Genomic DNA, 16,002 nt, shown 5'->3' with positions numbered 1-16,002 from the left:
TTTTCTTCACTAGGCTGGAAGCCTCGGACGGGAGCGGAACCTTTTTTTTTTTTCCTTTTTTCGGGTCGCCGCCGCCGCGATTGACGTTGGATCTACTTCGGGGGACATTGTTTTAATAAAGGACTTGTCAAAGACCCTGTACTGTGTTTTTTTTACACCACACTTAGTTTTTTTGTGAATGAGTCTGTGGACCGTGTACCGCAGAATCATTCACGTAGGGGGGGGGGACAGGGATCTGGGGGCCCCCTTGTTAAAGGGGGCTTCCAGATTCTGATAAGCCCCCCGCCCGCAGACCCCCACAACCACCGGCCAGGGTTGTGGGGAAGAGGCCCTTGTCCTCATCAACATGGGGACAAGGTGCTTTGGGGGGGGGAGCCCCCCTGCCCCAAAGCACCCCCCCATGTTGAGGGCATGTGGCCTGGTATGGTTCAGGAGGGGGGGGGGCGCTCGCTCGTCCCCCCCCCCTTTCCTGACCTGCCGGGCTGCATGCTCGGATAAAGGTCTGGTATGGATATTGAGGGGGACCCACGCTGTTTTTTTTTTAAATTTCAGCATGGAGTTCCCCCTTAATATCCATACCAGACCCGAAGGGCTTGGTATGGATGAGAGGGGGGACCCACGCTGTTTTTTTTTTTTTTTTTTTTATTGCGGACCTTTATTTTTACATTCAGCTTTCAAAATAAATTTTATCTAGACCTTCAAAATAAGTAAAATCATAACAGAAATAATGATAAAGGATAAGAAACAAAAATATAATCACTAAAACGAAGGAAATCTAATTAGATTACATGAAGATATGCTTAATGCTGTTTATTAAACACAGTAGTCGCGACCGAGTGCCGGCTGTCAGAGGACTCCACACACAGGAGACGTGACCGAGTGCCGGCTGTCAGAGGAATCCACAATCAGATTCACTATTAGTCAGTGGCTAAAAAGCAAACGCCCATGGCAGAGGACTAAAATGTGTTCTGCACATGCTCAGTTCTATCTGCCAAAGACACTGCACGGGCATCTAGATTTTTACTGTGTCGATTTCCTTGAGAAAAACGATTTTTAACACATTCTTAATTTTTTTGGAAATAGCAGATATTGTTTAAAGTGAAGTCCTGATATTTGGCAAAGCAAATTTCTAAGTGAACATGTCTCTACAGTGATTTTTCATGGTGTTAGACGTGCTTCTTAGCAAGTCTGCTTTTGTGAGTCTGATTTCGGGCGTGTGTCTTTTTGTGAATTAGATTGGGCGTCTGCTTATGGGCTCTGCTCAATAGTGAATTAGGTTGCAGGGTCAAAAATGGACGGACGCCCATGAAAATTGGGCTTAAGCCCATAAATATGCGCCCACGCCCAATAGTGAATCAGGGCCTTTGTGTCCACCTTCAAAAAGACATTTCAACAAACTCCCCCCATCCCTCAGGCCGGCCCCCTTAGTGAGACTGCAGAGGCAGATAACATCCGCGTACTGCAGCAGGACTGACCCATAGTCCGGTGTCCACCCCCTCAGAGTGACCTGGAGAACAGTTGAGTAGACTACAGAAAAATCTACAAAAACCCTGAGGCATTAAACAGAAAGCAAAAATGGGCTGTGTCTCTGCATCAACAAGGACGCTACAAAATGCATTTGCTAAATTAATTACTGAAAAACATTCAGCATCAGACGGTATGACTGTAAAAAAAACGGAATGTCAAACACCAACAGAACAATGTTTTATAACACAGTCAATGTCCTCTATTTCCAAACATGTAATTATTAACATGTCTCCTACAGTGAGAAATGGATATTGCTTGGTTTGTGTTGCTACCCTGTGTCTGGTTCTACCTGCCCTTTCAGGACTGAAAATTTTACCTATTCCTGCTTTATTTGCCAAGTCTACTAATAGGGACCCTGATATCTCTTTTAATCCTTCAGCAAAAAAGGTTTCCTCATTCTGTGTGGAATCAGGAATTCCTTAGGTGGGGGTTCAAATTGGTCTTCCACCGCGTCCTAGACTGGGACAGGGGATGGGGCTGTGGGTTGGATTTGCTGCTGTGCTGCAATGGCTGCAAGGAAAAATTCACGTCCTCTTTGGAGAAGGAGGGATATATTCTGACAGTACGGAGCTGACAGTACGGAGCGGGTCTAGTAACACATGACCACTTATCACTCTCAACAAAAGATAGACAATAAGAACTTAAATATTGACTCTATTTCAATTACTTTGACCCGTTCACTTACCAACCAGGTTCACTTTTTTTGCATGAACAAATTATCTTATACTGTATGCATTTGATAGTAGAAGCAAAGAAAAGAAAGTTGGTTACCCTCAACAGACTAGTCAAGACTCTGTAATTAACCTAGACCCCGTCTAGGTATTTGAAATGTAGACCCCGTCTACATAAATCACCTTTCCTTATCTGAGTCTCCCGGAGACTCAATGGAGTATTCCCAGAATACTCCTGTCACAGTTCAGAGATCGAGAGTTAAGTCAGAGCCCACGGACAGCCGGACAGACAGACAGATTTTGTATATCTTACCGGGTGACCGCAAACGGGTTGACCTCCCGATCTCGGTGGGACCTCCAATTGAAAGGTTGTCCATAGCCCCTGGCTATCAGTCTTTATAGTCGGTTTCAGGTACGGACGCGTCGGGGAGATTGACTTCACCTCAGAAAAGACAACAGACATACACATACACACAGTGATAGTTGAAATCAATCTCTCAAGTTTATTATCGGGAAGGAAGGTCTATTTACAATATCTACAATAACGTGACTATTACTATCATAACCTTTATAATGTATCAGCAACCCACATTTACACAATGTACATGTCATTACATAGACCTCCCAGTTGGTGTCACCATGCGTTCACCTTTCTCAGGTCAACAACCAATAAGGTCTGGCTGAGAGGGTGGTGCGTCTTACACCTTCTGACAATCGGTCTTCAGTGATTTCGGTCTGTACACTTACCACCCAGACTTACTACTCATACAAAACAAATTATCTTATACTTCTATATGTAGAAAATAATAAACTTTAGACACAGAATGAGTGACTATAGGCAATCTCCCTGAGATTTCTTAGTCTCCCTGAGACTATTTTACTAACACTCCCGGAGTGTTCTGCTCCCAGAGCACATATTGGCTTAAATGGATATCGGACTAATCAGAGCCTCCCAGTTTCCTTGTATCCAACTTGTACAGGTTATATAGAAAATAATTCTACTTACCGGACAAGTGGATGGTCACTGAGCGGGTGATGCCGATATCCCGGACGAGCCCCCAAAACTGTTGGTTCTATTGACCCTTAGACCCCTGGTCTAAGTTCTCTGTCACTCGTTCTGTCTCCTCAGGCCTGGAGAAGCATTGGTTACAAGTAATCACACATGAGACCGTCTTGTAAGTAACCAAAAACTTCTAATTTATTCCACAACGAAAGCTCTCTTATATAGTACAATATAACGTGCAAGTGAGAATACAAACATTTACGTCAATCCTGAATAATGATGAGAAGCAAAATTTAATTTTCCCAAGAATAAGGAATGTCTATAATATTACATAAAAACTTATCTGCTACATACAATAGAATCTCGCTAGATACTTTTCAAGGCTGTGAACATGATCTTTCTCAGGCATTGTAATTAGTTATAAGTAACAAACAATTATTTTCTCATGGAACAGAAATATTTGACATTTAATTGTATCATAACAGAAACAGGTGCTTGTTAATACAAAGAAATAATTGAATACTATCTCCTCTACCAAGGCTAACCTAAGATAAAAGATAGAAGAATTTTGTGAGTATAGTTCTGTAATACATAACTGACATAGCATATTTTCATTAACTCATTCTGGTTATAATACAAAACAATTAATCAACATGTTGGTACAAAATGGAGTGGGGAAAACAAAATGACAGACCTAAAAGACATACATTTCCCTTCACAGCCTATTAGCTCCCATTTCCCTCTCTATGTCTCAGCGGATCTTCTGCAGCCTATTAGCACTAATTTCCCTCTCTATGTCTCAGCGGATCTCCTGCAGCCTATTAGCTCCCATTTCCCTCTCTACGTCTCAGCGAATCTCCTGCAGCCTATTAGCACCCATTTCCCTCTCTACGTCTCAGCGGATCTCCTGCAGCCTATTGGCTCCCATTTCCCTCTCTACGTCTCAGCGGATCTCCTGCAGCCTATTGGCATCCATTTCCCTCTCTACGTCTCAGCGGATCTCCTGCAACCTATTAGCACCCATTTCCCTCTCTACGTCTCAGCGGATCTCCTGCAGCCTATTGGCTCCCATTTCCCTCTCTACGTCTCAGCGGATCTCCTGCAGCCTATTGGCATCCATTTCCCTCTCTAAGTCTCAGCGGATCCTCTGCAGCCTATTAGCACCCATTTCCCTCTCTACGTCTCAGCAGATCTCCTGCAGCCTATTAGCACCCATTTCCCTCTCTACGTCTCAGCAGATTTCCTGCAGCCTATTAGCTCCCATTTCCCTCTCTATGTCTCAGCAGATCCCCTGCAGCCTATTAGCTCCCATTTCCCTTTCTATATCTCAGCAGATCTCCTGCAGCCTATTAGCTCCCATTTCCCTCTCTATGTCACATATTACAACAAGCAGTCACAAAGGTAAATGTAAAATAAAAGCAGAGAGGGAGAGAAGGCTGATAAAGCAGCTCATCGATGAGAGGTACATAAGAACATACAATGTCAATACAAAACAGTGACATGGCCATCAATCACAAACGATCGGAGCAGACAGATCGGTGTCATAGGTGTCCCGTGGGTCCTGAACTGCCTCCAGCACAGGGACAGTAGCAGGGTGTAAAGCAGGTAGGTACTCCAACTTTCTCATTTCTGCTCTGACCTTCATCAGTGCCGGTAACATGGGGGACATAGAAGACAGCCAATGCATGGGAATGGTTCTCCTGGCTGCCCTCATGTAGGTGGAAAGTTTCCTCGCACATTTAGAGAGACCCTAAAAGTAGACCCAACAGGAAGTAAATGGGCTCAAAAGAGACAGGAGCACACAGAAGTAACCACAATGGGGTAAGGACCGCCTCCAAAAGGGTGCAATGGACCGGCAATCCCAAAAAATGTGGAAAAGAGTGTCAGTTTCCATCCCACAACACCAGCAAACAGAAGAAACATTCAGGTTACTATCATGGAGAACCTCAGGGGTCCGATACCAAAACATCGGGGTCTTAGAAGGATTTTCTGTACACATTACACACACAGAAGATTTAGAAGAGGCCTCCCAAATCCTACTCCATTGATCCAACCCAATATCACATTGAAGGAAACGGGACCATTTACACATATAAAGGGGAGAACCAATAGAAAAAGGGCGACATCTACAAGCAATGTATACGTAGCGGAAATGATGTCCCGGTGGTGTGGGCCTTGGATGCAGATATGATCTAAAGGGGTAGGTTGTTCAAGAGTCAGAGAAGAGGCTTTGGAGGCAAAAATGTGTTGTATCTGTAGATAAAATACTGATGGGGTGGAATGCGAGCAGCTTTTTGAACGTCGGAAAGAATTTAAGGTTGTGAATTACGGGATTGACCAAATGTTGCAATTGCAATAGATTAGCCTCAGCCCAAGGATGGACTCGACCAACGGCCAGACCATCTGGGAGACTTGGATTAAAAATGATGTTGGTCAAGGGGGAACACTTAGAGCCTAGGATGAATCTAACCTTACACCTCCTCCATATAGACAACATAAACTGCATGGGTCCTAATATGAGAGGAGAGGTAGTGCGGGCTGTGACAAAATAAGTCCCCCTCATTCCCTCTTTACACCAAGTCATGGCCAGACATGCACGCCTCGGTTAGCTAGTCGCTGTGGCCGTGTGTATGTGGGTGGGATCTGTGACAGCCTCTGATGACTCCTCTGTCATCCAATAAAGCTGATGGACCTCAGATGTCTTCCTTGTCCTACAATGAAGCTGATGGACCTCTGATGTCTCCCTTGTCCTCCAATAAAGCTGATGGACCTCTGATGTCTCCCTTGTCCTCCAATAAAGCTGATGGACCTCTGATGTCTCCCTTGTTCTACAATGAAGCTGACGGACATTTTGATTTCTCCCCTGTTCTCAGATGAAGCTGATAGACCTCTAATGTCTCTCCTGTCATCTGATGAAGCTGATGGACCTCTGATGTCTCCCTTGTCCTCCAATAAAGCTGATGGAACTCTGATGTCTCCCTTGTCCTACAATGAAGCTGATGGACCTCTGATGTCTCCCCTGTCCTCTAAGGAAGCTGATAGACCTTTGATTTCTCCTCTGTCCTCTGATGAAGTTAATGGACCTCTGATGTCTCCCCTTTCTCCAATGAGGCTGATGGACCTCTGATGTATGCCTATCCTCTGATGAAGCTGATGGACCTCTGGTGTCTCCCCTGCCCTCTGATAAAGCTGATGAACCTCTGATGTCTCCCTTGTTCTACAATGAAGCTGATGGACATTTTGATTTCTCCCCTGTTCTCAGATGAAGCTGATAGACTTCTAATGTCTCTCCTGTCATCTGATGAAGCTGATGGACCTCTGATGTCTCCCCACAACGTGCTGTCAACAGCCCTTGACTCACTAGCGCCTTTAACCACACGCAACATCAGACCCCGACCGCTCCAGCCCTGGCAGACTGATCACACCAAAACCCTCAAATGACACATTTGTGCCCTGGAGCGACGATGGTGCAAAACCAAATCCCAACAAGCCTTCACCCGCTACAAATCTGCCTTCCACACCTACACCTCAATGCAGCCAAACAAGCCTACTTCCTGACCCTCATCAAGGCCCTCTCCTCCAATCCTTGCCGACTCTTCTCCACCTTCAACTCTCTACTCTCGCCACCCCCACCTCCACCCAGCACCTCACTCACTGCCCTTGAGATTGCCAATCACTTCAAAAACAAGATTGACACAATTCACAAGGGCATCGCCACAACTCACACGCCCTCTCAACCCGTCCCCTCTCACACAGCTATCCCCTCATCCCCCCTCCCCCTCGACATAACCCTCAGGGACTTCATCGCTGCTCAAACTCCCTCCAACCCCGTTCTCCCTCACTCAGCTACCCCCTCATCACCCCTCTCCTTTTTCCCCACCACTGCTCTGACCTCCACTTCCACCCCACCCTACATTCCTCATACTGAAGCCCCCCCAACACTCCGCACCTTTGACCTTACTACCATCGAGGAAGTCTCCAAGATCCTCTCTGATGCCCGCCTCACCACCTGCCCCCTCAAACCTATCCCCTCACAACTCCTACGACCTCCCTCCCCCTCCATCCTACGCTCCCTCACCCACATCTTCAATCTCTCCCTCCCCTCCGGCACTTTCCCCTCCCCTCTGAAACATGCACACATCACCCCCATACTTAAAAAGCCCTCCCTGGACCCCAATGACCCGAACAACCTCAGACCCATCTCCCTGCTCCCATTTACATCCAAACTCCTCGAGCGCCTAGTCTACACCCGCCTAAGCTCTCACCTCAACGACAACCACCTCCTCGATCCCCTACAGTCCGGCTTCCGCCCCCTACACTCCACCAAAACTTCCTTACTCAAACTCTACAATGACCTGCTAACCGCCAAAGCTAATGGCCACTACTCAGTGCTCCTACTCCTTGACCTCTCTGCGGCCTTTGACACAGTCGACCACCCCCTCCTCCTCCTCAAAAAACTACACTCCCTCGGCCCCAGAGATTCTGCTCTCTCCTGGCTCTCATCCTACCTGTCACAACCCTCTTTCAGCGTTACCTATAATGCTACCACCTCCCCCTCACTCCCCCTCTCTGTTGGGGTCCCTCAAGGATCTGTCCTCGGGCCCCTTCTCTTCTCCATCTACACCTCCTCCCTTGGCCAACTCATACACTCTCATGGCTTTAACTACCACCTCTATGCCGACGACACACAAATCTATCTCTCAACCCCCCACCTCACCCCCTTGGTCTCCGCCCGAATCACACACCTACTGAGCGACATATCAGACTGGATGTCGCTCCACTTCCTTAAACTGAACCTCTCCAAAACCGAGTTTCTTGTCTTCCCCCCAGCCCGGACCCCACCCCCCATTGACTTCTCCGTCACATCCAACAATGCTACCATCAAACCCGTCCCGCAGGCCAGAGTACTTGGTGTCATTCTGGACTCCAACCTATCCTTCCAGCCCCAAGTCCAATCTTTAACAAACTCGTGCAGACTCCACCTCCGCAACATCACCAAAATCCGCACGTTCCTAACCCCAGAAACCACTAAACAGCTCATCCACTCCCTCATCATATCATGACTGGACTACTGCAACTCCCTCCTCACTGGCCTGCCTCGCCACAGTCGATCCTGAATACGGCTGCCAGACTCATCCACCTCACCAACCACTCCATCTCCGCCACGCCCCTCTGCCATTCCCTCCACTGGCTTCTGATTGCGCAACGGATCAAATTCAAAATCCTAACACTGACGTACAAAGCTGTCCACCATACTGCCCCGAACTACATCACTGACCTAATATCCAAGTACCATCCACCATGCACACTCCGCTCCTTACAAGACCTCCTTCTCTCTAGTTCCCTGGTCTCCTCCTCTCCAGGGTGTCACCCATCCTCTGGAACTCCCTGCCCCAACCCATCAGATTATCATCTACTCTCCTCTCCTTTAGGTGCACCCTGAAAACCCATCACTTCAGGGAAGCCTACCCCACCCCCTGCTAACTTGCCGACCTCCTCCAATCTTCCTACCACTCCATCCCCCACAGCTATCTCCTCCTGTACCACTATCCCCTCCCTCCTAGATTGTAAGCTCGAAAGAGCAGGGCCCTCGATCCCCTCATGTTTTGCATTGTATTGTTATTGTTCTGTCACATGTTCTGTCCCCCTTTGTAATGTACAGCGCTGAGCGAACTATTGGCGCTTTATAAATACTATATAATAATAATAATCCTCTGATATCCACCAGTCAATGTTCACTAAAGGAAGGGGAGATCCATGAGCGAATGCTCACTCCAGGAGGGAGAAATCCAGGAGTGAACGTTCACCATGGGAAGTGGAAATCCAGGAGTAAATGTTCAATGAAAGAAGGGGAGATCCAGGAGAGAATGTTCACTAATCTCCCACCCCTCTAACGGGCATCACCCCCTGTGCCGATCCTAGGTGTGCCTGGAGGAGAGCAGAAGGATGACTCTCTGTGGTGTCAGACTTCTCCCTTCTAACCCCCGACACCACAAGCCCAATAGGCAAACACTGCGCCCAACTGATGCTTCATAGCTACTTTCCAAGGTAGAGCTATTCCCTCCCACACCATGCAATATAGAGGCCTGAATACGCATGCGCGTGCCCGTATGGCACCAGTAACTTCAGTCTCTTGGTAACAGGATGAATGTTGGGGTCTTCAGCGAGACACTTTCATTGGTGCACTTACACTCCTATGGTAAAGTATCATTGTAATCCCGTGGCAGGATTTGTATAGCAAAGCAAACACTGTGTCTGTATAGCAGGACCATCTACACAACCCAGTGCCTGGTGAGTATGGGAGAAGTGTCATGTCTCTGTGTGCCGTGTTCCTGTCATCTGCCAGGGGGGCAAAATCCCTCTCACCAGATCCTGGGACTAAGGCCCAAACCATGGTCCTGGAAATGACCGGCTCCTGTGGTCACCTCACGATGAGCCCTTCACACTGTCGGTGTAGGCACTGTACTGTAGGCCACATCTCTCAGGTTGGATGTTCCCTGACTGATGCAGATACCTAAACATGGAGTGAACTGACCCTGAGCACTTCTCTGCCAGGTCCAGACTGTCTCCTGCCACATGCAGACTGCCTCCCCTCAGGAAAAACAAGATGGAGTCCTTCACTCTGCTCTCACTAAGCATGCTGGTCTTTGTAGTTCCATCCCTCATATCAGCCTATCAGGCCATTTCTGTTCAGGACTGCATATCCCACAATGCTTTGCAGCTGCACCTCCTGCTTGAGAAAGTCCCTGTCATTGGCTCCTTTAATACCTCTTCTGATTGGCTCTCTCTGTATTACAGTCTGAGAGGAGAAGGGAGGGGCTGAAATCCCTCACTGCCTTGTGTGTATCCAGTGCAATTGTCAGATTTCACAGGAGATGCCAGTCAGCAGGTTACAGCAGTCACAGATAGGAGTCATTTCCTCCCCTACACAAGGATCTACAGTCCATACACACCCAGCACAAGGCCGGGGTCACACTACCAGACGCTTCTCGGGGCTGCAGTTCCTCTGAGCTCCACAAGGTGGGGATCTCACTTCTGCCCAGACAGGAAGTGTCTATGGAAGACATACAGGAAGTGATGTCAGGTACAAGCAGGAAGTTCCGGGTGAGAGCTGAGTTGGGAGGAAGCAGAGAGGAGACTTTGCTGAAAGTGGCAGCAGAGGAGGTAATAAGATGTTATTTCCTATTTACACCCAGTAACCCCCCATCATGTCCGTCCTCTTTCTCCATAGTCATGTCCGTCCTCTTCCTCCATAGTCATGTCCATCCTCCATAGTCACTGTGACGTCTTTTATCTCCAGCAGATGATGATACACACATATATAGTGTGGGAACCCAGATGAACCCCTTCAGGGGCAGAACATTCCCCTACTTCCGGGGCCGGAACATTCTCCTCATTGTGGAGAAGTGTCACCTTCTCACCTCATCAGTCTATACTAATGGATTATACCACTTTTATAAGTGGCGAGGAATGGAGAATCCTATGACATCACACTGACCTCACAGCTCCTCCTCCCAATGTCCCTCCATCCAGAGTCAGATAATCCTATGACATCACACTGACCTCACAGCTCCTCCCAATGTCCCTCCATCCAGAGTCAGAGAATCCTATGACATCACACTGACCTCACAGCTCCTCCTCCCAATGTCCTTCCATTTGGCTCCTTTCTTTTTATTCTATGGTCTTAGGATGTGGGGGCCCCTTGGCATCCTCATAAGCAAAACAGAACTGTAGTTCCTGTGTTGTATGTAATGATGTCAGAATTCCTTATACCCTGCGTAGTGTGGGGGTCCTGTGGGGGGAAATTATACCTCAGCCTGAAGTGGGGCTTTAATAAAATGGAGACCTGAATGGAGAGGTGAGGAGGATTCTGGGAATATCATTTGATGTGACTATTTGTGTTCAGATGTAGAGTTTTCCTCCTGTGAAGTCTGGAGATCATATGACATCACATTGCCTCCACCTCCCTCCCTGATAGAAGAGAGAAAGAAGAAGAAGATTCTAGAAGTCACCAGAGAGATCACTGAGCTGCTGACAGGAGAGGTGAGCGGTGCCGGGAATTCTGGGACATTCTCCAGTAACAGACAAGGGATGTGTCTGGATGGTGACTGTATCATTGTGTGTGTCAGGTTCCTATAAGGTGTCAGGGTGTCACTGTCTATTTCTCCATGGAGGAGTGGGAGTATTTAGAAGGACACAAGGATCTCTACAAGGACGTCATGATGGACAATCAGCCGCCCCTCACATCACCGGGTAAGAGGAGACTTTATTGTAAAGGAGAGAGCAGTACGGAGGATCCACCTAGATCCCCCATCATCTGATAAACACATAGAAACAATGGATTCAGTCAGTGTGTGTGTTTCCTACAGATGGATCCAGTCATGGGAACCCACCAGAGAGATGTCCCCGTCCTCTGTATTCCCGGGATTCCACACAGGAAGGTCACACCATCCCTCACCATCATCAGGTAGATGAGGAACAATCACTGATAGTATCATTAGGATCTGTACATTATCTGCATTGTTACCATTGATGGCATTTTATTATATATTCAGAGTGGAAACCTGAGAGATCCTAAAGTTGAGGTTAAAGAAGAGATAAAAGAGGAGGAGGATGAGGATGGGGGGATGGAGGAGTCAGAGCTTCTAGAAGAACACAAAGATCTGTACCAGGACACCATGGTGGAGTCATCCAGCTACAGTAACCCACCAGAGAGATGTCCCTGTCCTCTGTATTCCCGGGATTCCACACAGGAAGGTCACACCATCCCTCACCATCATCAGGTAGATGAGGAACAATCACTGATAGTATCATTAGGATCTGTACATTATCTGCATTGTTACCATTGATGGCATTTTTATTATATATTCAGAGTGGAAACCTGAGAGATCCTAAAGGTGAGGTTAAAGAAGAGATAAAAGAGGAGGAGGATGAGGATGGGGGGATGGAGGAGTCAGAGCTTCTAAAGGAACAAAGATCTGTACCAGGACACCATGGTGGAGTCATCCAGCTACAGGAACCCACCAGAGAGATGTCCCCGTCCTCTGTATTCCCGGGATTCCACACAGGAAGGTCACACCATCCCTCACCATCATCAGGTAGATGATGACAATTATTGGTAGTTGTGATTTATACACAGCATGTTTGTTACAATGAATGTTTTATTATATCTTTCAGAGTGGAATCCTCGGGGATGATAATATTGATGTTAAAGAAGAGTATAAAGAGGAGGATGAGGAGTATGGAGTGATGGAGGAGTTTTCAGAAGGACACAAGGATATGATGGAGCCACCTAATACCAGGAACCCACCAGAGAGATGTCCCCGTCCTCTGTATTCCCGGGATTCCACACAGGAAGATCACACCATCCCTCACCATTACAAGGTTGGTGGGATGGAGCATCTAGAACATGGACTCATGGAGACAATGTGTGGATATTTTATGTGACCTTATATCTTACAGATGATATTTTCTCTCATTTCCTTGATTTAGAGTGGAGATCCAATCGATATAGAATTTGAGGTGAAAGCAGAAGAAGAAGAGGCGTATGTGAGGGATGATCAGCAGTCTATGGAGGAGGATGGAATAACGGGGACATTTATAGAGGAGGACACTCCTACAGAGATCAGCACAGGTGGGTCATGAACACTAAATCCATTCCTCCACCCATACTGCTCACTGATTGGTCCAGAGTAGGGCGGGGACTGGGTGATATCAGCCTGTAATCCCCTGGTCACTTTCCTGAGCTGTGTTCCCCGTCCTGTATTCCTGGATTTCTCTCGGATAATCTTCCTTCTCTGTGCTGCAGACACAATTTATGTCTCTAGACTGGATTCATGGAGGTTCTGGGGTTCAGCTGGCAGCAAAATGTTCATTTTCCCCATAGGTGTTACTAGAGTTAGGCCCCTGGGATGTTTGATTTGGGTCTTCTTCCCCACGCTCGGGTCTAGTAAGATCTCTGACAGAACATTTCTCCCAGGGTTTCTCTGTTATCCTCTGTTTGCTCTGTTATCTGCTGGCTGTGCCGGGTGGAGGGATATGTCTGTAGTGTCTCAGACCCAAGTCACTGAGTGCAGTCTCAGGAGATGGGAGGCAGCGGTGTGGGATCTCTGCAACTTGTCTACAGTAAACATTTAATCTTCCACTGATTACTGAATACCAATATTATGAGTCCTGACCCTTACACTGTATAATTTATATTGTACATTACATACTCCTGACCCCTGCACTATATACTCTGTGTTGTACATTACATCCTCCTGACCCCTGCACTATATACTCTATGTTGTACATTACATACTCCTGACCCCTGCACTATATACTCTATGTTGTACATTACATACTCCTGACCCCTGCACTATATACTCTGTGTTGTACATTACATACTCCTGACCCCTGCACTATATACTCTGTTGTACATTACATACTCCTGACCCCTGCACTATATACTCTATGTTGTACATTACATACTCCTGACCCCTGCACTATATACTCTATGTTGTACATTACATACCCCTGACCCCTGCACTATATACTCTATGTTGTACATTACATACTCCTGACCCCTGCACTATATACTCTATGCTGTACATTACATACTCCTGACCCCTGCACTATATACTCTATGTTGTACATTACATAGTCCTGACTTCTGCTCTCCCCCCTCCCCCCACTGCTATATATACACATAATATGGATTCTCCTTTGTTACACCCATTTCCTACCAGCTGGACATTTTATATCGGATGATGTGATTGGAGCACAGACTTTTACATGGTGATAATAATGTGATAACATCCTCCAACTTTGGACCCTTAAACAGAAAGTGATAATGAGGGAGGAGTCAATACCCCAATGATGGTGGTCTTCAGGATCAGTCCAGTCTTCATCTTGGTTGTTCTCCCCCCATCCTCACTCTCTGACCTCTGGTGGGGCTCAGCCCCGCTGTTCTTCATGACTAAATCATGGAGTAAATAAGGAAGTGCAGTACTTCTTGTGTTGGGAAGATGGTGATGAGTGATAGAGGGGGTGGGGACCCTCGTCCTATAATCCCCTCATCACTGTCCCTCCTATAAAAGACAGTTCTGGTTTATTCCTCACTCTCTGACTAATGACCTGGTAGGAGATCAGAGGAGCCATTTCCTAGTTCCCTTGAGGGTGGAATTGTAAGCTCCTCAGAGACCATGCTGCCTGATGTGGGCGGAGTCCTGGTTTGGGGGAACCAATCAGCTCCTGTCTAGTAATCCTCTTTGTCTTTGTATTTTAGTCCATGGCCGGGAGATGAGGAAAACCTCCGAGGATTGTCTCACTTTGTCTCCAGACTGGAAAGTAGAAGATGAGGACATCACACAGTATAGTCCAGGAGAAAACCCGGCTCCCTCCAATGTCCATCCGGCACCACCCAGTGTAGATGGACCATCGGATTCCTCGTATTCTGAGGAACCTCAGACTGTGCGGGACCGGGCCGGCCTTCCAACAGAGAAGAGGTTCTCCTGTACTGAGTGCTGGAAATGTTTTGCAGTGAAGTATGATCTTTACAGACATCAAAGATCTCACACGGGGGAAAAGCCGTATTCCTGTCCTGAGTGCGGGAAATGTTTTTCAAGGAAGTCCGATATTTACAGACATCAGAGATCTCACACGGGGGAGAAGCCGTATTCCTGTCCTGAGTGTGGGAAATGTTTTTCAGACATTTCCAATCTTCATAAACATCAGAAATCTCACACGGGGGAGAAGCCATATTCCTGTCCAGAGTGTGGGAAATGTTTCTCACAGAAGTACCATCTTTACACACATCAAAGATCTCACACAGGTGAGAAGCCGTATTCCTGTCCTGAGTGCAGGAAAAGTTTTTCAGTGAAGACCAGTCTTTACGCACATCAAAGATCCCACACAGGTGAGAAGCCGTATTCCTGTCCTGAGTGTGGAAAATGTTTTTCAGATAAGTCCACTTTTCACAAACATCAGAGATGTCACACAGGGGAGAAGCCATTTTCCTGTCCTGAGTGTGGGAAATGTTTTTCACAAAAGTCACATCTTTACACACATCAGAGATCTCACACAGGGGAGAAGCCATATTCCTGTCCTGAGTGCGGGAAATGTTTTTCAGTGAAGTCCCTTCTTTACACTCATCAAAGATCTCACATGGGGGAGAAGCCACTTTCCTGTCCTGAGTGTGGAAAGTGTTTTTCAGATAAGTCCAGTCTTTACACACATCAGAGATCTCACATGGGAAAGAAGCTGCATTCTTGTCCTGAGTGCGGGAAATGTTTTTCAGTGAAGTCCAGTCTTAACACACATCAGAGATGTCACACGGGGGAGAAGTCGTATTCCTGTCCTGAGTGAGGGAAATGTTCCTCCCTGAAGTCCTGTCTTCTTGTACATCAGGGATTTTAACGGGGTAGACATATCAGACAGGGGTCAGTACTTATTGGGGGGAGGAATGGGGAAAGATGGGGGAGGGCTATGGCAGATAAGAAGGTTCCCATGTTACAACCAGTGGAATTGGTACCATTTGTATGAAAATAAAAAATACACAAAATCCGTGTGAACAAGGTGTCAGTGAATGAACGAGGTGTCAGTGAATGAACAAGGTGTCAGTGAATGAACGAGGTGTCAGTGAATGAACAAGGTGTCAATTATTATTATTATAGAGTATTTTTATAACGCCAAAGGGTTTGCTCAGCGCTGTACAATATTGTGTGGGACAATACATGAGACAATACAGTAGCAAAACAATACATGAGGGGTTAGAGGGCCCTGCCCTTTTGAGCTTACAATCTAGGAGGGAGGGGATGGTGG

The 16,002-nt window shown here is 46.9% G+C and overlaps 1 protein-coding gene across 1 annotated transcript in view; it reads left to right on the top strand.

Annotated features, from left to right (window-relative positions):
• Positions 1 to 15,644, top strand: part of LOC149441637 (uncharacterized) — a 64,813-nt gene extending 49,169 nt beyond the window's left edge. The window contains exon 2 of the mRNA XM_089657126.1: positions 14,473 to 15,644. Coding sequence (XP_089513252.1) covers positions 14,473 to 15,546 — 1,074 coding nt within the window. The 3' untranslated portion in view covers positions 15,547 to 15,644. The remainder of the gene's footprint in view (positions 1 to 14,472) is intronic.
• The last annotated feature ends 358 nt before the right edge of the window (positions 15,645 to 16,002 follow it).

Source organism: Staurois parvus, unplaced genomic scaffold (genome assembly GCF_062004578.1).
Source record: "Staurois parvus isolate SC_StPar_1 unplaced genomic scaffold, SC_StPar_1.0 ptg000965l, whole genome shotgun sequence".
Classification (NCBI taxonomy): Eukaryota; Metazoa; Chordata; class Amphibia; order Anura; family Ranidae; genus Staurois; species Staurois parvus.
This window is presented reverse-complemented; position numbering and strand designations above follow the sequence as displayed.